Here is a 23,783-nt window from a genome sequence, read left to right as displayed (position 1 = left end):
TGGGCACACAGTGAAATCTATATTACGCCACTTCATAATGAATAGTTTGTTATATCTGACTGGTGATTGGTTACTAACCTCCAAAGTAGGCTCACTCTGGTCATTTCATAAATTGCTCAATAACTCAACCTCACGTTTTACAGGATTGGATTGTTTGGACCATATTGATAATGTTATTCCAAGATTCTTTAATCTTAACTAATCCTCACAATGCTTCCATGAACTATAAAAAGTATTTTGTACCTTCTGGCTTTAGTATATGCAGTATGTTGTGCTAGAAAGAGTGTTGTATAATTAGTGAGTCTCACATTTGAGTCACTTAACCGCTGTAGTCAAACCAAACCTATCCCAAACAGCCTTGGTCATGAACTAATAAGTCATGTATATGAAAACATTTTCAAAGCACCATAACCAATAAAAAGGACTATTGTTATAAAACCTCAGTCACATTTTGCTTCCTTGTTTTGCTTTGAGCATAAAGAAACAATAAATTTCAAAGCAAAACTAATTTTGAATTGCTAAAACTTACACTCTCTGAGTATGTTCTAGACAAGGGTAGTATTAATTCATACATATCTCTCTTCCAGATTTAACTATACTCTCTTTTGAAAAAAAAATAGCTGTGAGACTAAACTGTTTGGTAATTTTCTATCACAGTAGACCTGGGCCAGAACTGACTGCCTTCCGTCCCTACCTGCATTTATGTGTACCTCTCTTTATCAAAAACAATAGGCAGTTGGAGCAACTTTAAATGTGAAAATTATGAGGTGTTCAATGAATTTCAGAAAACTTAAAAATCTCTAGCATCATCATAGCAGAATTACAGATAATATAATGCATAACACACAAAAAAATGTTCATTTCACCAAATCATGGCCACATAAATATTCATATTAGCCTAAATCTAAGCCTCTCTAGACATCCGCCACTTGAGCCCTTCTTATATTACTAGTATAACCAGGCAACTCAAAAGATCCCAAATAATCAGGAATATTTAATCTTCCAAAACCTGGAATTATAACTGGGAATCTGCTGAGTGCATAATAAGACATATGTCAACCAATGTAAAGGATGCTTACCTTCTGTGTGCACAGCTGACACATAGGTCCAGTTGTACCTCTTCACTATGTCCACCATGGCCCGTGCCTGCTGAGCATCTGAAGGTACAACCCTCATGAAGTACTTGAACAGAGTCTTGTCACTCAGATCCATGCTTGTTGCCGAGTAAGCAATCTGAGGTATGTTGAAAAGCTGGAGCAAGTTCTGGACCTGAATGGCCACAGAACTGGAACCAGGCCCAATGACCCCTACGATGGGCTTTTTGGAGCGGAAGGAAGAGGAAGACCCATCCACGCAGCGCACCAAACCTTCTTCTTCTTCTGAAGAAATGAGAGAGTCCCTTATGAATTCAATGCTCTGCTCTAGGGCCACAGCCGAATGCCAGCAGGAATCCCTTATCTCGCAGCCCAGTGTGATGTTGGGCAAGAGTGTGGGGTCTGAGTTGATCCTTTCCAGAGTATGCAGCATGGCCTCCACTCTCTGAATGCCATACTGTTCACGAACTGCCCCACACTTCCTCTCATGAACTTTGTCCACCGTGGGCTGGTGGTGGACAGAAAAGAGAGCTCCAATAATGATGTCACCTGGCATGTGAGCCACCACTCTCCTCTCACTGGATTGTGCACTCCCACGGACATCTTCTTTCAAAAGCAGAACTGACAGGATCAACAGAAGGACCATTTTAGGAAAGGAGTTCAAGCTAATAAAGATAGCATGGTGGGGAAAATTTAGGAGAGTTCTGATAGATAGAATCAAACAACGTCCTATGTTGAGTGGCAAACCAAGGAATTAGCCAGTAATTTAGATGTGCTTTCTAAAGGACCACCATGTCCCCACGTACCATTTAATTAGTTGCATCCTTGTGATCATGATCTTCAAAACCTGGAAAAAAAATAGCATGGGTATTTAACAACGTAAGTACAACCAGTTTGGGAAGCTCTAATGGTCTATACTAGTAGACTTTGATGATATAGATTAGGAATATAATCTTTTTGAAAAAACAATCTAAAAATCCTTAAGACTCTCCTTTGTCTCTTTTGTAATTTGATGAAACAATCCAATAGAGTTTCTTGATCCTACTTTACTTACATTAATATTTTTTTCATTTGTTCATCTGAGTACACAAAAGCAAATCTTATGTGTGGTAGGCCAAATGATATTTTTATGTGGAGATGAGAGAAAGCATCCTAAAAACAAAACTATGCCACAAACAGAAAACTTTAGGGAGTATGCAACCCAAAATAACAAGCCTTAGTTATCTCTGGGTGATAGTATTTTGTGTTTTAGAAATACATTTTATTTCTTTCCGAATTTTCAGCATTTTCAGCATTATCAACTATGCAATCACAAAAATAAAGTGACTTTTTAATAAAGGTTACATAACCCCTCTTTAAATGCAATGTAAGGCAAGCTGAACCATCTTCCCAATAAGTAAGTATTATGTCTAGTTTCCATATAATATAGAACAAAGACATATGAGGCCAGGTAGGTATTCCCAAGCTAAATGAACTATAGGAAAGAAGGAATAGGGTTGGGGTATTGCAGAGTAAAATGTTCCCTAACTAGGTAGAAAAACAAAGTGAAATGGGCACCGGTTTTTGGCAAAATTAATATTTAGTTCAAATTCCAGTTCTGCTATTAAGAATTATTAATAAATTTTTCAACCTCTCAGTACCAGAATTTCCTCACCTGAAAAGTCCCATCAGATGTACTAGGCTACCCTTATGGGAATCAACATAAGATATCAACTATGCAAATGTTTTGTATATTGAATAGGACTATACATAGTCAAGACATGACCTTTTCTGTTATTACATTTCCAAGGGCATTCTGTAGCTAGGTGGTGAGGACAGAAAATTCTCTGGCAACCCACTCAGTCCTCCAGAGTCTTCAGAGTAATTACAGAGTCTTGTAATAAAATTCACAGTAATCAGTCCTCTATCTCTGATCCAGGAAAAAAAAATTCCGTATCACAAAGACTCCAAGGCTGGAAGGATGCATGTTCAGAACTACCCTTCCAAGTAGAAACTTAGTACAGCTTTGACTGTAGTCATCTATTTCAGTTTAAACCCCCAGGAGGAAGGAAATTTGTCCCAAATTGCCTATAGCAAATTCTAGCAGTTTGTAAAAGGGAACTGACAAATTAGTGATTTGGGTTATTAAAAGAAATGTATAAGAGACTTATTTAGTATGTTATCCTCTCTGCCAGCCAAGGATCTCAAATTATTTTCAAGTGACTAACTCCCTAAGCAACACCTTTCAAAGGCAGGTGATGCTTCTTCAGGAATTTATACAAGTATGATGCTTCTTCAAGAATACTAATGGTTTTCAAAACCCACCAGATCTATAAAAATTCTAGTCCACACACCAACTGAAGATGACCTGAATCACAGTTCTAATCACTCCCCACCCCCCACCATTTCTATCACTGCCTTCTACTATTTTCCTGTGACAACAGAGAAAGGCTGCCTTGCATAGTGCCAAACATTAAAATAAAAAAGCTTATCAAATAACTAGATGTTCTAAGATGTTCTAAGTGTTTAGCAATATTTAGGGCAAAAAATCAGTTTGGGTATGGAAGTTGGCATTGTAGACAGGGGCAGGGAACAAAGACTGATATTAATTTTCTCATTTGGGAAATTATCTGAATATTCTCAAGCTTTCCCTTCACTTGCTTAGACCAAAGACCTAGAGACCAATGCTTATTCCCATGTGAATTCTACTGCAGACAAAAAAAAATGTGTGTGTGTGTGTATATATATATATATATATATGGTATATATGTATATATATGTATATATATATATATATATATGGTAAAAGAAATCACAATGTCTTATTAAATGCAGAATGTTAGTGAGCAAACTCAATAAGAAAACAGGACTCATTTTTATTACATAAGAGCATCAAAAGAGAATCAAAGTGATAAGCAAGACTACAAGCGGCCTATCAACATGGTGAAACAAAAATACCCCATGAATTTTATTTGTTAGAATTATTTTAGACAAGCCCTGTATATTGAGACATAGTCAATACACACACACACACACACACACACACACACATAAAACACTGAAATATTGTCTTCCAGTTATAAGCTAAATTAATCTTTTAACTCATTCAAGAAATATCTACTTACTATTGAGTGGGAAAGACTAATATAACAAAGAAGCGCAATGATGTACATTGATAATTGCCATCATTATCTTTCACTAGAACACCCATCATACACCAGGCACTTGTTCATTAACTCATTTAACAAATATTTATGGCATGCCTATGCTATGACTCTGTCCTGGAAATTAAGTATTGAAGAGAGAACAGGTGATACATGCTTTCTATAGGGCTCACAGATCAGTACTCTAAAAGGTGACTTTAGCTAGAGCCTGGTAAATGCAAAGAACAATAAAATAAAGAAGGCAGTCATGTGAAAAGGATGGCTAGAGCATAAATAATGGGAGCAGTCATGGTACAAAATGAGGTTGCAAAAATAAAGGGCCAGACCATGTAGGTTCTTAAAAGGAATTTGGATGTTAAATGCAACAGAAAATCATTGAGGAGATATAAACAAACAACTGGCACAATTCGATCTTACAAAAGATTGTTCTAGGTGCTCACTGTTCTGGATAATGGACAGAAGAAATCTGATTAGGAAACATAAATAATCTAAGTAAGGAATTACAGTGGCTTAGCTATTATTGGGGACAGCAGATATAGAAGGAAGTGGACACAATCAGATATATTTTGCAAGTAGAATCAATGGGACTTGTGATGGACTGGATGTGGGTTATAAGGTAGAGAGAAGTTAGGGTCTACTCCTAGGTTTTGAGTCTAAAAACTAGTGTATTTTACCATTAAAAGATATGGGACAGACTGGTACAGAAACAGATGGAGGCAGAGAAAAACTTAATTTTCTCCTGAACATGTTAAATGTGAGATAATATTTTTTAAGATTTTATTTATTTATTTGACAGACAGAGAGTACAAGCAGGGGGAGTGACAGAGGGAGAAGCAGACTCCCCGCTGAGCAAGGAGCCCTACGCGGAACTTGATCCCCAGACCCTGGGATCATGACCTGAGCCTAAGAGAGACCCTTAATCAACTGAGCCACCCAGGCATCCCGAAGTGAGATACTTTCAAAGCACCTAGGTGGAGGTGCCAAACAGGAGGATGGATATATAAGGCTGGACCAAGAGGAGTGTTTTGGGTTAGAGATATAAACTGAGGGTCACCAATGCATAAAATCTTGGCAATGAATATAATCAACTGGAGAGCAAGTATAAATAAAGAAAAGGTAGAGCTGAGTATTAAGCCCCACAGAGAGGACAGATTGTGGAAAAGCCAGCTAAAGAAACAAAGGCAAGTCATAAAGTAAGGAGAGAACATAAGAACATGTGATGTAAGAGGAACCAGAAGAGAATGTCCTGGGCAATTTATATTTACAGACACGCACAGGGCTTTCATGTTGCAAATAATAAAATGCTTCCTGTTCTCCCAAAGATATTATTTTCTATGTGCACTGAGTATCTGTGTGTGGATGTGTCTGGGTGTGGCATGTGTGTGGCAATAATCCTTATAACAACCTTGAGATGTAAATATTATTTTATTATCTCTATTTTACAAATGATGTAATGGGTTTTGATAAGTTAAAAATTGGTCAGTCACTCATAGCATAACATATAAAGGTGTCGAATCACTGTACCGTACACCTGAAACTAATGTAACATTGTGTGCCAACTATACTTAAATAAACAAATAAACAAACAAATAAATAAAACTAGCCAATCCCTTATGTCTATGCTTAGTGACTCCATCACATACTCTTTTCATTATCCCTTGCTGCCTTACTGCTCCTTCCTTCAAGAAAGGTATTTCACAAGGCCATAAAAAAATGAGAAGGGCCACCCAAACATAGTTTGAACATCCCAGGGATATACAGCCCTACAGGAATTTCCTTAAAAACCAGAGGGTGGAGAGGAGGAGCAAGATGCAGAGGAGTAGGAGATTTAAATTTCGTCTGGTCCCAGGAATTCAGCTGGATAGGGATCAAACCATTCTGAACACCTACAAACTCAACAGGAGATCGAAGAAAAGAACAGCAGCAACTCTCTGAAGAAAAAAGCAACCACTTTCTGGAAGGTAGGACGTGCGGAGAAGTGAATCCGAGGCGATATTCAGGAGGATGGACGGCGGGGGAGAGCGCCTCCCTCCACTGCTACTGGCAAGTGATACAGCAGCAGAGCACAAAATCGGAACGCTTAGAAGTCCGCTCTGCTGAGGGACATTGCTCCAGTGGCTAAGCAGGGGGTGGAACCCTCACTGGGACAGTGTGGTCTCAGGACCCTTGGGGTCACAGAAAGACCGGGGGTGCCTGAGTGTGGCAGAGCTCCCAGGTATCGGAGCAGGGAAGCCGGCTGTAGAGACGGAGCCGAGGAGCGGGCTCTCAGCTCGGGGTTGCCATAAACCATGATCCGCAGCACAGCTGGGCCACTGCTACTCCAGGAGGGACCCAACAAGTGGCAGATCTGGGGAGATTCCCCTTCCTCCCCCGGGGAGAAGCAGCACGGGAGCACACTGCAGGGATCTGCTGGGTTTGGAGACTCCACATGGGGTCAGGTGCCAGAGACAGAAACGCTCGGTCACAGGCCGGGTGAGCACAGAATGCAGCCGGAGACCGGGGAGACGGGAGTGACTGACTGCTTTTCTCTGGGGGCTCACTGAGGAGTGGGGCCCCGAGTTCTCGGCTCCTCCGGGTAGGAGATTGGGAGGCCGCCATTTTCACTTTCGACCTCCAAAGCTGTACAGAAAGCTTGCAGGGAACAAAAGCTCCCGAGAGCAAACCTGAGCCAATTCCTTAGCCCGGACCCGGCAAGGGCGGGGCAATTCCACCTCTGGCAAAGACATTTGAGAACCACGGCAACAGGCCCCTCCCCCAGAAGATCAGCAAGAACCGCCAGCCAAGACCAAGTTTACTGATCAATGAGAACGGCAGAACTCCAGCGCTAGGGGAATACTGCACATAGAATTCATAGCCTTTTCCCCATGATTCTTTAGTCTTTCAAAGTTAATTTTTAAATTTTTTTTCTTTTTCTATTTTTTTTTGAATTTTTCTACTTCCCTTTTTCAACCAACATCTTATCAATCCCTTTTTTAAAAATCTTTTTTATTTTTCATTTTTAGAGTCATATTCTATCCCTTCATAGTAGTTAACCTTATTTTTGGTATATATATAAGTTGTTCTCTCTTTAAAATTTTGGGATACAGTTTCTTCTAATAGAGCAAAATATACCCAAAATCTCTAGTGTATGGCTTTGTTCTAGTCTCCTGCCTGATCACATTCTCTCCTTTTATTTTTTTTTTAATTTCTCTTCTTTCTTTTTTCAACCAACTTCTTATCAATTCCTTTTATAAAATCTTTTATAATTTTAACTTTACAGTCATATTCCATCCCTTCATCGTATTTACCCTTATTTTTGTACATATATAAGTTTTTCTTTCCTTAAAATTTGGGAGGCAGTTTCTTCTAAGACCAAAATACGCCCAAAATCTAGTGAATGGCACTGATCTATTCACCAGCCTGATCATATTTGATCATATCCTTTTCTTCTTCTTCTTTTTTTCTTTTTTCTTTCTTTCTCTTTCTTTTCCCCAGGTTTCGGGTCTCTTCTGATTTGTTCAGTGTATATTTTTCTGGGGACATTGTTATCCTGTTAGCATTTTGTTCTCTCATTCATCTGTTCTCCTCTGGACAAACTGACAAGATGGAAAAATCACCTCAAAAAAAAGAACAAGAGGCAGTACTGACTGCCAGGGACCTAATCAATACGTACATTAGTAAGATGTCAGACCTAAAGTTCAGAATGACGATTATAAAGATACCAGCTGGGCTTGAAAAAAGCATGGAAGATACTAGAGAAACCCTTTCTGGAGAAATAAAAGCACTAAAATCTAACCAAGTCGAAATCAAAAAGGCTATTAATGAGGTGCAATCAAGAATGGAGCCTCTATTGTGGACATTGCTGCTATAAACATCAGGGTGCACATACCCCCTCTGTTGAATCACAGACCTGTACCTCTGAAACAAATAATACATTATATGTTAAAAAAAAAAAAAAAAAAAAAAAAGGGAAGATAGCAGGAAGGGAAAAATGAAGGGGGGGAATTTGGAGGGGGAGACGAACCATGAGAGACTATGGATTCTGAGAAACAAACTGAGGGTTCTAGAGGGGAGGGGGAGGGGGGATGGGTTAGCCTGGTGATGGGTATTAAAGAGGGCACGTATTCAATGGAGCATTGGGTGTTATATGCAAACAATGAATCATGGAACACTACATCAAAAACTAATGATGTAATGTATGGTGATTAACATAACATAATAAAAAAAAGAAAACAAAAAAGAAACTTCAGAAGGCACCAACCTTATAAACACCTTAATCTCAGAATTCTATTGCCCAGAATTGTGAGAGAATACAGTTCTACTGTTTTAACCTTCTGGAAAAAAAAAAAAAAAAAAGGAAATGGAGGCTCTAACTGCTAGGGTAAATGTGGCAGAAGAGAAATCAGTGATATAGAAGACCAAATGATGGAGAATAAAGAAGCTGAGAAAAAGAGAGATAAACAACTACTGGATCACAAGGGCAGAATTCGAGAGATAAGTGACACCATAAGATGAAACAACATTAGAATAATTGAGATCCCAGAAGAAGAAGAAAGAGAGAGAGGGGCAGAAGGTGTATTGGAGCAAATTATAGCAGAGAACTTCCCTAATTTGGGGAAGGAAACAGGCATCAAAATCCAGGAGGCACAGAGAACCCCCCTCAAAATCAATAAAAATATGTCAACACCCCAACATCTAATAGTAGAACTTACAAATCTCAGAGACAAAGAGAAAACCCTGAAAGCTCGGGACAAGAGGTCTGTAACCTACAATGGTAGAAACATTAGACTGGCAACAGACCTAACCACAGAGACCTGGCAGGCCAGAAAGGACTGGCATCATAGATTCAGAGTATTAAACAAGAACAATATGCAGCCAAGAATACTATATCCAGCTAGGCTGTCAATGAAAATAGAAGGAGAGATCAAAAGCTTCCAGGACAAACAAAAACTAAAGGAATTTGCAAACACAAAACCAGCCCTACAAGAAATATTGAAAGGGGTCCTCTAAGCAAAGAGAGAGTTTAAAAGTAACATAGACCAGAAAGGAACACAGACAATATACAGTAACAGTCACCTTACAGGCACTAAATTCATAACTTTCAATAGTTACCCTGAATGTAAATGGGCTAAATGCCCCAAACAAAAGACACAGGCTATCAGATTGGATAAAAAAACAAGACCCAACAATATGCTGTCCACAAGAGACTCATTTTAGACCCAAAGACACCCCCAGATTGAAAGTGAGGGGGTGGAAAACCATTTACCATGCTAATGGACACCAAAAGAAAGCTGGGGTGGCAATCCTTATATCAGATAAATTAGATTTTAACCCAAAGACTATAATAAGAGATGAGGAAGGACACTTATATCCTACTTAAAGGGTCTATCCAACAAGAAGATCTAACAATTGTAAATATCTGTGCCCCTAACATGGGAGCAGCCAATTATAGAAGCCAATTAATAACAAAAGCAAAGAAACGCATTGACAACAATACAGTAGTAGTAGGGGACTTTAACACTCCCCTCACTGTAATGGACAGATCATCTAAGCAAAATATCAACAAGGAAGTAATGGTGTTAAATGACACACTGGACCAGTTGGACTTCGCAGATATATTCAGAACATTCCATCCCAAAGCAACAGAATACACATTTTTCTCTAGTCCCCCTGGAACATTCTCCAGAATAGATCACATCCTAGGTCACAAATCAGGTCTCAGCCAGTACCAAAAGATTGGGATCATTCCCTGCATATTTTCAGACCACGATGTTTTGAAACTAGAACTCAATCACAAGAGGAAAGTTGGAAAGAACTCAAATACAAGGAGGCTAAAGAGCATCCTACTAAAGAATGAATGGACCAACCAGGAAATTAAAGAAGAATTAAAAAAATTCATGGAAACAAATGAAAATGAAAACAGAACTCTTCAAAATCTTTGGGATGCAGCAAAGGCAGTCCTAAGAGGAAACTATATAGCAATACAAGCCTTTCTCAAGAAACAAGAAAGGTCTCAAATACATAACCTAACCCTACACCTAAAGGAGCTGGAGAAAGAACAGCAAATAATGCCTAAATCCAATAGGAGAAGAGAAATAATAAAGATCAGAGCAGAAATCAATGAAATAGAAACCAAAAGAACAGTAGAACAGATCAACAAAACTAGGAGCTGGTTCTTTGAAAGAATTAACAAAATTGATAAACCCCTGGCCAGACTTATCAAAAAGAAAAATGAACAAAATAATTAAAATCATGAATGAAAGAGGAGAGATCACAACCAACACCAAAGAAATACAAACAATTATAAGAACATATTAGATAATCTGGAAGAAATGGATGCATTCCTAGAGATGTATCAACTATCAAAACTGAACCAGAAAGAAATAGAAAACCTGCACAGACCCATAACCAGTAAGGAGATTGAAGCAGTCATCAAAAATCTCCCAACAAACAAGAGCCCAGGGCCAGACAGCTTCCCATGGGAATTCTACCAAACATTTAAAGAAGAACTAATACCTATTCTTCTGAAACTGTTCCAAAAAATAGAAATGGAAGCAAAATTCCCAAACTTATTTTACAAGGCTAGCATTACCTTGATCCCAAAACCAAAGACCCCATCAAAAAGGAGAATTACAGACCAATATCCCTGATGAACATGGATGCAAAAATTGTCACCAAATTACTAGCCAATAGGATCCAACAGTACATTAAAAGGATTATTCACCATGACCAAGTGGGATTTATTCCTGGGCTGCAAGGCTGGTTCAATATCCACAAATCAATCAATGTGATACATTAATAAAAGAAAGAACAAGAACCATATGATCCTCTCATTAGATGCAGAAAAAGCATTTGACCAAGTACAGCATCCTTTCTTGATCAAAACTCTTCAGAGGATAGGGAGAGAGGGTACATACCTCAATATCATAAAAGCCATCTATGAAAAACCCACAGCGAATATCATTCTCAAAGGGGAAAAACTGAGGTCCTAAGGTCGTAGGGTAGCTCCCTGACCCCCTAAGGTGAGGATCAGCACAGGAATTCCACTATCACCACTGCTATTCAACATAGTACTAGAAATCCTAGCCACAGCAATCAGACAACAAGAAGAAATAAAAGGCATCCAAATCGGCAAAGAAGTCAAACTCTCACTCTTTGCAGATGATATGATACTTTATGTGGAAAACCCAAAAAACTCCACCCCAACACTGCTAGAACTCATACAGGAATTCAGTAAAGGGGCAGGATATAAAAGCAATGCACAGAAACCAGTGGCATTTCTATACACCAACAACAAGACAGAAGACAGAGGAATTAAGGAGTCAATCCCATTTACAACTGCACCCAAAACCATAAGATACTAGGAATAAATCTAACCAAAGAGGCAAAGAATCTGTACTCAGAAAACTATGAAATACTCATGAAAGAAATTGAGGAAGACACAAAGAAATGGAAAAACATTCCATGCTCATGGATTGGAAGAACAAATATTGTGAAGACGTCAATGCTACCTAGAGCAATTACATACTTAATGCAATCCCTATCAAAATACCACCCACTTTTTTCAAAGAAATGGAACAAATAATCCTAAAATTTGTATGGAACCAGAAAAGACTCCAAATAGCCAGAGGAACGTTGGAAAAGAAAAGCAAAGCTGGTGGCATCACAATTCCCGACTTCAAGCTCTATTACAAAACTGCAATCAAGACAGGATGGTACTGGCATGAAAACAGACACCTACATCAATGGAACAGAATAGAGAGCCCAGAAAAGGACCCTCAACTCTATGGTCAACTCATCTTCGACAAAGCAGGAAAGAATGTCCAATGGAAAAAAGACAGTCTCTTCAACAAATGGTGTTGGGAAAATTGGACAGCCACATGCAGAGGAATGAAACTGGACCATTTCCTTACACCACACACAAAAATAGACTCAAAATGGTTGAAAGACCTAAATGTGAGACAGGAGTCCATCAAAATCCTAAAGGAGAACACAGGCAGCAACCTCTTCGACCTCAGCCGCAACAACTTCTTCCTAGAAACATCACCAAAGGCAAGGGAAACAAGGGCAAAAATGAACTATTGGGACTTCATCAAGATAAAAAGCTTTTGCACAGCAAAGGAAACAGTCAACAAAACCAAAAGACAACCAACAGAATGGGAGAAGATATTTGCAAATGACATATCAGATAAAGGGCTAGTATCCAAAATCTATAAAGAACTTATCAAACTCAACACCCAAAGAACAAATGATCCAATCAAGAAATGGGCAGAAGACATGAACAGACATTTTTCCAAAGAAGACATCCAAATGGCCAACAGACACATGAAAAAGTGCTCAACATCGCTCGGCAACAGGGAAATCCAAATCAAAACCTCAATGAGATACCACCTCACACCAGTGAGAATGGCTCAAATGAACAAGTCAGGAAATGACAGATGTTGGCAGGGATGTGGAGAAAGGGGAACCCTCCTACACTGTTGGTGGGAATGCAAGCTGGTGCAGCCACTCTGGAAAACAGTATGGAGGCTTCTCAAAAAGTTGAAAATAGAGCTACCCTACGACCCAGCAATTGCACTACTGGGTATTTACCCCAAAGATACTAATGTAGTGAACTGAAGGGGTATGTGCACCCCAATGTTTATAGCAGCAATGTTCACAACAGCTAAACTATGGAAAGAGCCTAGATGTCCATCAACAGATGAATGGATAAAGAAGACGTGGTGTATATGTGTGTGTGTGTGTGTATATATATATATATATACACACACACACACACACACACAATGGAATATTATGCAGCCATAAAAAAAAACACACAACAAAATCTTGCCAATTGCAACAACGTGGATGTAACTAGAAGGTATTATGCTAAGCAAAATAAGTCAATCAGAGAAAGACATATATCATATGATCTCACTGATATGAGGAATTCTTAATCTCAGGAAACAAACTGAGGGTTGCTGGAGTGGTGGGGGGTGGGAGGGATGGGGTGGCTGGGTGATAGACATTGGGGAGGGTATGTGCTATGCTGAGCGCTGTGAATTGTATAAGACTGATGAATCACAGACCTGTACCTCTGAAACAAATAATACATTACATGTTTAAGAAAAAAAAAGAAGAAGATAGTAGGAAGGGAAAAACAAAGGGGGGAAATCAGTGGGGGAGACGAACCATGAGAGACTATGGTCTCTGAGAAACAAATTGAGGGTTCTAGACGGGAGGAGGGTGGGGGAATGGGTTAGCCTGGTGATGGGTATTAAAGAGGGCACGTATTGAATGGATCACTGGGTGTTATATGCAAACAATTAATCATGGAACACTACATCAAAAAATAAATAAATAAATTAGTTAAAAACAAAAACAGAGGGTGAAGAAAATTCCAGGAAAAGAAATGATTCAGTACTTAGAATGTAGAAATGTGTATGATTGTCTAGTACAAAGGTATTTATATTGCCCTGGCTTCCCCCACTAGATTATGGCCTGCCAGATTATAAAGCAATGACTGCTTCATGATCTGCTGTGGATGCACAAAATGGCTGTATTTTATCAATATTAGCTATGAAGCTCACATATCTGGAAAATACATTCTGAAATAAATTATGACTTGGAAACTTGACAGAATTGTGCTACAACTTAGCTTACTATAAGGTTAAACAAATGATCCCATATGCTCCCCAAATACCAGAAATTAATCGAACATAAATTCCAAATAGACCAGTGAGGTATACACTAGCTCTAGCACCATCATTCATTTGTCCAATACATGTTTATCAAGTAACTATTATGTACCAAGCACTGTTCTAGGCCCTGAGGTTTCAGTTATGGGCAAAGCAGACATACATCCATGCCCTTCTAAAGCTTATACTCTAAAGGGGGTTGTCAGACTATAAACAACATAAGGAGGTAAAATATTGTATGTACACAGTAATAAGGGTTAAAAAGAAGAATAGAGCAGGGATAGAAGACAGAAAGTGTCAGAGATGTAGAAAATTTTAATAATGTAGCCAAAGAAGTATACATGTTAAAAGTAAAATCTGGGTAAAGACCTAAAAGAAGTAAGAGAATGAGTCGTGCAAATATCTACAGAAAGAACATTCTAGGTAAAGGCAAAATCAAATGCAAAGCCCCTGGCGCAGACTTCTGCTTCGTATGTTAAGGAACAGCAAGGAAGGTAGTGTGACTCTAGTGCGGTAAAACTGGGGAGAGAGGAAGTGATGTCGAGGGATAGTACGATCATGTGGATTCTTTTTGGACTTTAACAGACTGGGCTTTAATATCACATGAAAGTGATTTTCCAGAAGAGTTTTCAATAGAAAGCAGACACGCAATGACCAGCATTTCAACAAGAATTAAGGCACAAAGGCAGAACTGAGGGGGCAGTTAGGAAATGACTGCAAAAATCCTGGTGGGAGAGATGACAGGGGCTTGGATCAGGAGACATGGCCCTATCAGTGGAGAGAATTAGTGGAAGATTGGGCAGAAAAGTATGCGGTCAGATCTGACTTGGGATGTGAAGGAAAGATAAGGCTCAATGAAGACACTAAGGTTTTCGGCAGGAGCAAATAAAAGATGGTACCACGTTGACTGAGGTGGAGAAACCTGCGGAGGAGCAGATTTGCGTGGACTTAACAGAAATTAGTTTTGATGTGTCAATTTTTAGATACTAAGCAGCTGGATATAGGTGGCTAAATTTCTGAGAGAGGTCTGCATAGGAGATATAAATGGGGGAGGCATCACTATCCAGGTACTATTTTTTGTAAACCATGAAACTAAATGAAATCACCTAGAAAGTGCAAATAGAAGGGAAACTAGTTGTGAGACTGAGTCCTAGGGAATTCCAATGGTTAAGTTCCCAGAGATAAGGAGAAACCAGCAAAGGAGACTGGAAAAATTTTTGATATAATTTAAAATATAAATATGATATAAATATAAAATACTGAGTGTGTATGCATGCAAGGGATCTGGAAACATACACACTGACATTAATAGGATGTTCTCTGAGTGGTGGGAATATGTGTAACTTTTCATTTCTTCTTTGCCTTTATCTATGTTTTCTAAATTTCTACATTTACTGTGAAAATATATTATTTGTGATATTAGTTTAAGTGTGGGACTGAGGGATATCTGCCTTCTAAATTTCTGCCCCAGTGTCCCCTGTGGCTCTTATCTCCTTTGAATCTGCCCTTCCTTGGGAGTCTACTAGTCAAGCAAATTTGTGTTCCCTCCAGGTATACACTGCTTTACCCAATGGTTTTGTTAATGCTGCTTCTGATCCCTTACCTACTCTTGCTTCAATAGCCTTTATGGCAGTTTTTAAGAGCATGGGCTGGAATCAAGCGGACCTGGGTTTGAATCCTAATACTGCCATTTGTTGGCTATGTGCCCTTGGTCACTTAGCCTCTTTGAGCCTAATTGGAATGACAACAGTATCACTCTAAAGAGTTTTAATGAGGATTGAATGAGATAATATTTTAAAATAGTCCTTTTATAAAATCGTCCCAGATCCTTCACCTTGTAGTATTTGCTCTATTCCCTGAATTCATGTGACATTTTTATTGATACTTTGTATTTATTACTAAGCTAATATTATAGCTATTTATACATGTTTTATCTTCCAACAGACTTTGGATCCCTTAAAGGTTAAATTGGTACTCTATACAGCACCTGGTATAATCCTTGCACAAAACAGATGTTCAATAAATTCTGCTTAATGAATAATATAGTGAATTGCCTCCACTGGGCTTTCTGGTCAACTACCTGATTGAGGTTCCAAGATAGCATCCCTCGCCCCACCCTGGAAAATTGAAAGATGGATAATAAAACTCCCTCATCCAATGGGCTCAGGCAACAGAGGTCCTCAAAAAGAGAATCAGGGACTGACAACGTAGCAGGCAGAAACCTTCAGTGTTCCTCATGGCTTTTCAAAATATTAAGGAAAATAGCATCACAGAACTAGAGAGAGCCCTGTAGATAACTCAGTTTAATTGAGACTCACAAAGATTAAATAATTTTTGGCAGGCCTGGGACCAGAACCCAGCAAAATGCCATCTCAAAACCCAGGTTTAATCACATTCTACAACTTGGTATCTGCTCTTCCATTATTTTCTAAACATATAATTTTTTTATCATATTTTAAAATCCAAATAGTGTTAGTATGAAATCTATATCAATATATTTTATTCTTCTCTATATATTGTAAATATCTTTCCATATTGGTTCATTTTGTTGATGGGGACAACAATAACAATAATTAAAATACAGAGAGAGATTACCACATGCTAGGCACTATGTTTAGTGTTTCACGTGAAATATCAATTGTCATAAAAAGGTGTAAGATAAACAATTTTATGCATATTTTATAGATGAGAGATCTGAGGCTCTGACAGATGGGATGGTTTGGTTAATATTCTAAAGCAAGTGACTATCAGAGCCAAGATTCACACTCAGAACATCCATTTCTTTTTAACAACTGCATAGCATTCAACTATATTATTATACCAAAAGTTATTTAATTATCTCCTATTAGTAGATATTTAGATTGTTTATAGATTTTCCTACTGTTATAAATAATATTGTACTTAACTTACTTTTGAAAGTATTTCTATAGGACAAATGCATGATATTGCTGGCATAAGCATTTTCACATTTTACTATCAATTTAGATTTTAAAAGGTAACATCAACTTCCTACACAAGTTCATGGGTGAGGCCATTTCTCCTTAGCTATCCCACCAGGAGGTATATTCATTTACTTAACAAGAGTCTTGGAGAAAAAAAAAAAAAAGGATGGGAAATAGTAATACCATATTACTTTTTCAGTTTACAGAATCTTTTCCCATTATTAATCCCACTTCAACCTACAACAAAATTACTGCCAAGAACATCTGATTATCCCATGTCATGTATCAGGAAATAGTCTCCAAGAGAATAAATTATTTGCTTTAAGTTATAATTCTGAGGTAGTAGAGGTTATAGATTGGTAGCAAAAAAAAAAAAAATTAGGTTCTTGTTATAGATAAGGAATAGGACTTAAAAAGCTTTCAAAATGTTATAGATCTACAACCTAAAATATGGAGAGCTTTAATTCAATCAAAAGCAGTAAATGATAGTTTACATAAATAGTGTAACTTACATAATAGGTTGGTTTAGGGTCTTATTTTCAGAACCACCAGTCTGCTTTATTCAATAGTATATTTCTTGGCTCATAGCATAAAAAAATTAATCACTACCCCATTATAGAAAACAGTAGACACATATTTAATATGCATAAAAGTATTTTGCTTCCGGTCATACAGTCTTATTGTATCCTAAATGAAGAAAAAATGTTGGTGGGTAGAATCTGCATAAATGGCAACTTACACTGCAACCAGATTCACAGCTCACATTGTCTTTTATTTTCAACAATCTTCTCAAACATTGACCATCTTTCTGGCACAGATGTCTCTTATATAACTTAATCCCCACACAAGCAAATCACACATTTCAGGACATCAACACTAAAATGATTCCTTCTGCCCGAGCAATAGCCTCATACCAAATAGACAGGGGTGTCAATATTGCATATGCCATGAATGCATTTGATGTATTTTCCTGAAAACAAGTGAATCCCATAGATAAGAGACACTTTGAGGTATGATACCAAGAGCTTTATAGTCTAGGAAAGCTCTATTGTTGTAGCTATCGCAAGCACACATCTGTGACCTTGTAAACAAGAAAGCCCATCACCCTCTCTGTTTAGCCCAGATCCAAAAATATGCCATAGTTTCAACAAAACCCTCTTAAACCAAAAAGGGCCATAAAATAACATTGTACAAAAGTGAAATCTGTTATTTTCTGCATTAATTAAAAGGTGCTGGCACTAGAATAAAACTCACTAAATCATTGTAAATCATTAAATAACTGGTTTAGTAGTCCATGAAGACCTGAAACAGCCTTCTACAGCAAAGCAATAAAAATGATGCAATCTACTGTTAACTAGTCTCAATTTAATTATCAAGCAGGGATTCCAGGCGTCTTCCCATTTTGCAGCCTTCAGCTGCTTTCTTGTTATTTATGGCATACCTTGAAAGACTGTAAAGCATTATCGTGCATATTATATTACTTATCATCAGGTGCTTGAAAATGTGCTTTTGCATTTCTAACTCGATCTCTAGTTACTTATTAATAGCTAATATTTATTGGGTGACTACTTTGTGCTAAATAATGTATAAGCATTATTTAATATAAGTCTCAAAATGACCCTGTGAGGTAGGTATGATTACTACCTATATTAAATATCTTTAGAAACTGAGGTTTCGAGGTGAAGAATTGTGCCAGGAGTCTCATACCTAATATAAATGGCAGAATCAGGACATGAACCCAACTCTCTCTGGCTCCAAAGCCCACACTCAACATAATCAGATGATAATGTCTCCCAAAAGACCAAATGGGTTGGCTGGTTAAACCTCATGCATTGATTGCAAAACATTCTGTAGACTCTCTCTGCTTTCCATTACAAGTTTATGTAATGCCAGCCAACTACATTTAAAAGCCATACAAACCAACTAAGTAAATAGAGGTAACTCTATTTCCTGGAATCATTTAGATCACAGTTCCCCAACCTTAGCACTGTTGACATATTGTTGTGGAGGTTTACTGTCCTGTGCATTGTAGATGTTTAGCAGCATCCCCAGTCTCCAGATGCCAATAGCAAACACACCTCCTCTTAGTTGTAACAAATGAGAATGTCCCCAGACACTGTCAAATGTCCCCTGCAGGTCAAAGTCATCCCCAGCTGAAAACTGCTGATTTATATCCTGGCAAGGTCTACATAAGCATCAAAAAAGAATATAACTAAGAGCTAATCATCTGGATTTGTCAGTCCCAGAACACTTTTTCCTGAAACATCCTAATAATTTAAGGGGAGTAGTTTGGAATAGGTTTGTCTTATCCCTTCTTTACTTTGTAACTTGTTTCTGGCTGTATTATATTGTTTTCAACTTGCAATTTCAATTTGAAAAATACAGATTAAACCCTGAGAGTGAAGGATGATATTGCCTTACATTAAATAAGCATGGTTCTGAGTAGCCATAAGTTGTAATAAATGAATGAGAAGAGATCTTGTGATACACTTTATCATTTCCAAGACCATTTTTAATATGAAATATCAAGTTCATTTTAATTTTAACAAGACAAAGAATATTTTATACAGTAATTATACATTGGTTTTTCAGAATCTCATTTTTATTTTTAAAAAGGTAATTATTATGTTATTTACTTTTTTCTCAGTCTTTAAAGAGATCTACATTATTGTGTTTTAAGGCAAATTGATTTTTAAGAAATATTTTTCAATTATTTCTCTGTAAAATATTATAAATGTAAACAGGCTACATTATTATTATTATTATTACATTGCCCATTAGCACCATTATGATTATGATCTTTTAATTTTCCTCAGAACATTTATGTTTAAGAGGATAAAGTTTAAGAGCAAAGTTTAAGAGCAATGGCCTATAGCCAGAGTTACTGTGAAAACTGATCATTAGGGAATTATTCATAGGTCTGATATTTTTCTAAGACCAACAGAATAATATCTACATTAAATACATTTTTTCACATCTAAATCTTTCCTTTAAATTTCCTAATTAGTTTGACTAAAATAAGAGAAGATATTTGAAACAGCAATTATGTACCAACTACAGGGTTGCTGAGAAGATTAAATTCAGGAACAAGGGAAAGCTAGGAAACATTTGATATTCAAAGGCCTAGATGAGATTAATAGTCACAACTACCGTTTCTACACCGTTAATTGTGGGTCTGGAACTTTGCTTATATTTGTACAATTAATTCACTGTAATTATTCAATGTGCCTTAGAGTGTTACAACCTGTTCCCCATTTTTTTTTAAAGAGGCTCCGTGCCCAGCATGGAGCATGGAGCCCAACGTGGGGCTTGAGCTTACGACCCTGAGATCAAGACCTGAGCTAACATCAAGAGTGAGACACTTAACTGACTGAGCCACCCAAGTGCCCCCTCCCGCCCCCGCCCCCCCACTCCCCATTTGAAAAATGAGGAAAGCAGAGGCAGAGCAATGTTAAGTAACTCACCCTAGGTTACATAGCTAGTAATCCCATACAGAGATGGGATTCAAACTCAGGCAATCTTGTGCAACGGTCTGCCCTCCCAACCATACCACAACTCACTGGAAACCACAACAAAACAATTCCATGATGTTTAGCCACACCATAGATGAAAAAAGTTACCTAATGTAATGAGAGAGGGTAGTTTGATTTCCAAACCAATCAGATGTGTGTATTTATTTATTTTTCCCATTTCCTTGTCATATGACAGTGGAAGGAAAAAAAAAAACAACAACTCAGTTTTAACAACAGAGAACTAAGAACAAATATTGCCTTGCATAATTGTTATGAGGATTAAATAACATCAATGCGCGGCATGGTGCCCGACATGCTCAAGAAAGGGTAGTTGTTGGAGCAGGGATGAGCCTGAACCAAGACTTTTGTTTGGTTCCCCTTCTGATATATAATTCAAACAAGACTAGAACTGATAAAATCTAGATTTTTTTTCTTCCTCTGTTAATTTAAAGGAAATGAAAGCAAGCCTATGGCATAATGTTTTTTAGAACTACTTTTTAACTGGCTGAGATGAAGAAATACCAAGAAGATATTGCTTTTTACAAATAGTTGAAAATTCAAAATCAAAATTCAAATTTTATTTTTCACATCATGAACTAAAAAATATTTCTTTTGATGCTCCTATCTTACGTCCTCCTTAGCTCCACTCATTAATGAAAATAATGACTAAATGATGCTTCAGGAAAGCATTAATATTTCTCTGAATTTTAAAAATAACACATATTTTTAAACTATAGGATGTTCCTGCTTTGTAGTAATACACCTTCAGCATAACCAAACTCCAAACAAACTGATTAGCTTTAGCATATCCCAATATAAATAAAAAAATAGTCCTCAGTATTTTATAAAGTTAGTTTATAGCCTATTAAAATAACAGAGCAAAGAGTATAAGGAAGAATAGTTGGATGCATCTCTTTCTTCATCCCATGAGGACAGAAAGCCTGGGAGAGAATGGTATACAAATAAGTACAATATTTTTCATTATTAGTGTTATCTCATATTTTCTACCTGTAATTGCACCTATGCTTTATTGCCATTTACTTTAGTTTTTTTAAATCTAAAATGCTCTGAAAAATTCCATAAAAGAGAATGTAAGACTCCTATAAAATCTTTAATGTGTTTTGAACAAAAATGAGAACATGAGAATTATTAAAATCCTTTAGTCACAAAAGTAATCCATATTTTGTGTTGGTTGGACAAAGTTTTCACTTTGGTGTTTGTCACCATGTCTATACATGGACTATGAAGTGATGGCAGAGGCCTGTGTCTCCCTATGGAAGTAAGTACTTGGATTGTTCAAACATCACCCCCTCTCCCAAATAATCTGAATAAATCCTTTAACAAATCAACATTGCAGTTTGGTTTCTCTTTGAGTACAGCCCACAGCCAAAATACTGCCATGTGATAACAGAGATCTAAGGGGTGCAATGAAAATATCCAAATGATACATCTTGTCAAGCAGAGTGTAAATGACTAGGGAAAGCTTTTCTCTTAAAAGAAGCAGTTACGTGGAAAGTATTGTACCCACAGTCTCCTCCTAAGAAACCCTGAAGGATCTGTCCGGAGTGCTGAAAATGTCCCCACTGGAGAAGGCTTTGTAGGATGTGCATTAACCTGATGAGTTCAGGAAGCAATATTTTCAAGTCCCAAACTAAACAGAAACTGAAATCTATAAAGGACAGAAATAGTCACAACTGATTCTTAAATGTGTAATTCATAGATATAAGAGAGAAATTAAAGGAGAAAATTCCTTGTGCTCTATGATGGTAATGAGGGTCACAAAGCACACCTAACAAGAGGTAGCATGCCTGAACACGCCAAAACTCAAAAGAATGTCTAGAATGTTTTATAACTAAGAGGATTCTACAGAAAACCTTGGCTTAGCCCCACTGGGGGAAGAGGCTGAACATAGTAAAAGGCAATGTTAACTTGGCTGTCTCAAATGGCCAGAAGCCAACATTAAGAATACAGATTAGCTCTGCCCCAGTCTCAAGGGACTCAGAACAATAAAACAATATGTAGGGAATGAAGAAAAAGGTGGAAGGGAGTAGTGCCTTCCCACTGGCCTGTCTCAATTTCTTAGCGGGAAGTAAGGTGTTGGAGAATCTGTCTGGTTACTCAAGCTTACAGTTCAGCTGAGGCAGCACCAGGATTGTGCCTAAATAAGCACAAGTTCTTGTTAACCTCTCCTCAATTTCCCTTCCCCACAGCACCTGCTCCGAAGGGAAATGAGGGCAGTTGGAAATTCCAGCACTAGTTCCAAGAGCCTTCCAGGCAGACTCTTCACTTCCCTTTGTGAGGTCCCAAGTCTGGGTTAGGCTCTGGTCACCAGCTAGCTCATGGACCTGACTGGGGTTCTTTCCCCAAGTCGCTGTAGCCTGGGTTCCCTCCTTGGTACGATACTCAGGCTGCCACTCCCGGGTAACTAGGAGGCTGTGTTTCCAAAAGGAAAGGTGCATCCACAGGAGAGGAAAGAGCAGGAGGGCGCAGACTGGGGTTCAGAAAGAAGCACGCTAGGCTGAGTGAGAGCTGTGCTTTCAGCACCACCGGCTGTCCCCCCTCCTCCTGCCGCAGGCGCCACGGTCGCGGCATCTTACCTATCTACTGGGAAGCGATTCTCCTTCCTTCCCTCTGCACCTTTTCTTCTCCCAATTCTGAGCCCTCCAGCTCTCCGGTGGTTTGGGGCAGCACAATCTGCATTCTAAACACGCACACCTGGCCTTAGGGAGTGGGAACTCGGATCCGAAGGCATGCAGGATCCCTTTCTCAATCCTTGCATTCATTCCCTCCTTTATATCCCATTGCTCTCGCCTTTTCTCCCAACAGGTTTAACTAAGGCCATCAGCAAATGGAGCGGACTTCAAGCTCAAGGTCTAGCCAGCCCTGTTCCATGCTCTTCCCACTCCCAAACCAAACTGTGAGCTACCCAGCAAGCTGATAGCTCCTACATCCTTCCCGGGCGCGTGGACACTTGGGCACACAGACCCTTAGCAAGCTTACCCCCCTGTTGGCTGCACAGCGGGCAGTGAGATGCAGTCTAGCTAGCGCCCCATAAAGTTGGGCCGTGCTGATCAGCGGGGCAGAGCCGGCCTCTCCATTCCCGGGCTCCCCACCAAGAAGATCTTAAGCTCATCTCCTGCGCTCAGTGCGCACAGAACAGCAGAGCTGAGGGCGGCGTGTGCAGCAATCTCCTTGCTACTGAGAAAGGGGGGAAGGGGGGAAGGGGAGCTTGCGGAGGAGGGAGGGGTGGTAGTTTGTATTTATAGAGAACAGAGTTCTCAGCGCAACTTTTTGGTGCCACCAAGTGGCACAGTGAGTTCCTTTAGGAACACAGACTTCAGGTCGAATCTGGAGGGGTGAACCAGCTCTGAAGCCAGATGCTCACATGATAAAGGGATCAGGGGCACCCCTAGGACTTGAGTTTTCCCATGTG

At 38.6% G+C, this 23,783-nt stretch overlaps 1 protein-coding gene across 1 annotated transcript in view; it reads right to left on the bottom strand.

The window, feature by feature from the left end:
* The window catches only part of GRM5 (glutamate metabotropic receptor 5), a 552,707-nt gene extending 529,147 nt beyond the window's left edge, over nt 1-23,560 (bottom strand). The window contains exons 1-2 of the mRNA XM_032397660.1: nt 23,351-23,560; nt 1,080-1,941 (exon numbers count right to left, since the gene is read on the bottom strand). Of these exons, the coding sequence (XP_032253551.1) occupies nt 1,080-1,740 (661 nt within the window). The 5' untranslated portion in view covers nt 1,741-1,941; nt 23,351-23,560. The remainder of the gene's footprint in view (nt 1-1,079; nt 1,942-23,350) is intronic.
* Nucleotides 23,561-23,783: the final 223 nt, after the last annotated feature.

The sequence above is a fragment of the Phoca vitulina genome, unplaced genomic scaffold (genome assembly GCF_004348235.1).
Source record: "Phoca vitulina isolate PV1807 unplaced genomic scaffold, GSC_HSeal_1.0 scaffold101, whole genome shotgun sequence".
NCBI lineage: Eukaryota > Metazoa > Chordata > Mammalia > Carnivora > Phocidae > Phoca > Phoca vitulina.
The sequence above is the reverse complement of the archived record's forward strand: the minus strand, read 5'-3'. Positions and strand labels throughout refer to the sequence as shown.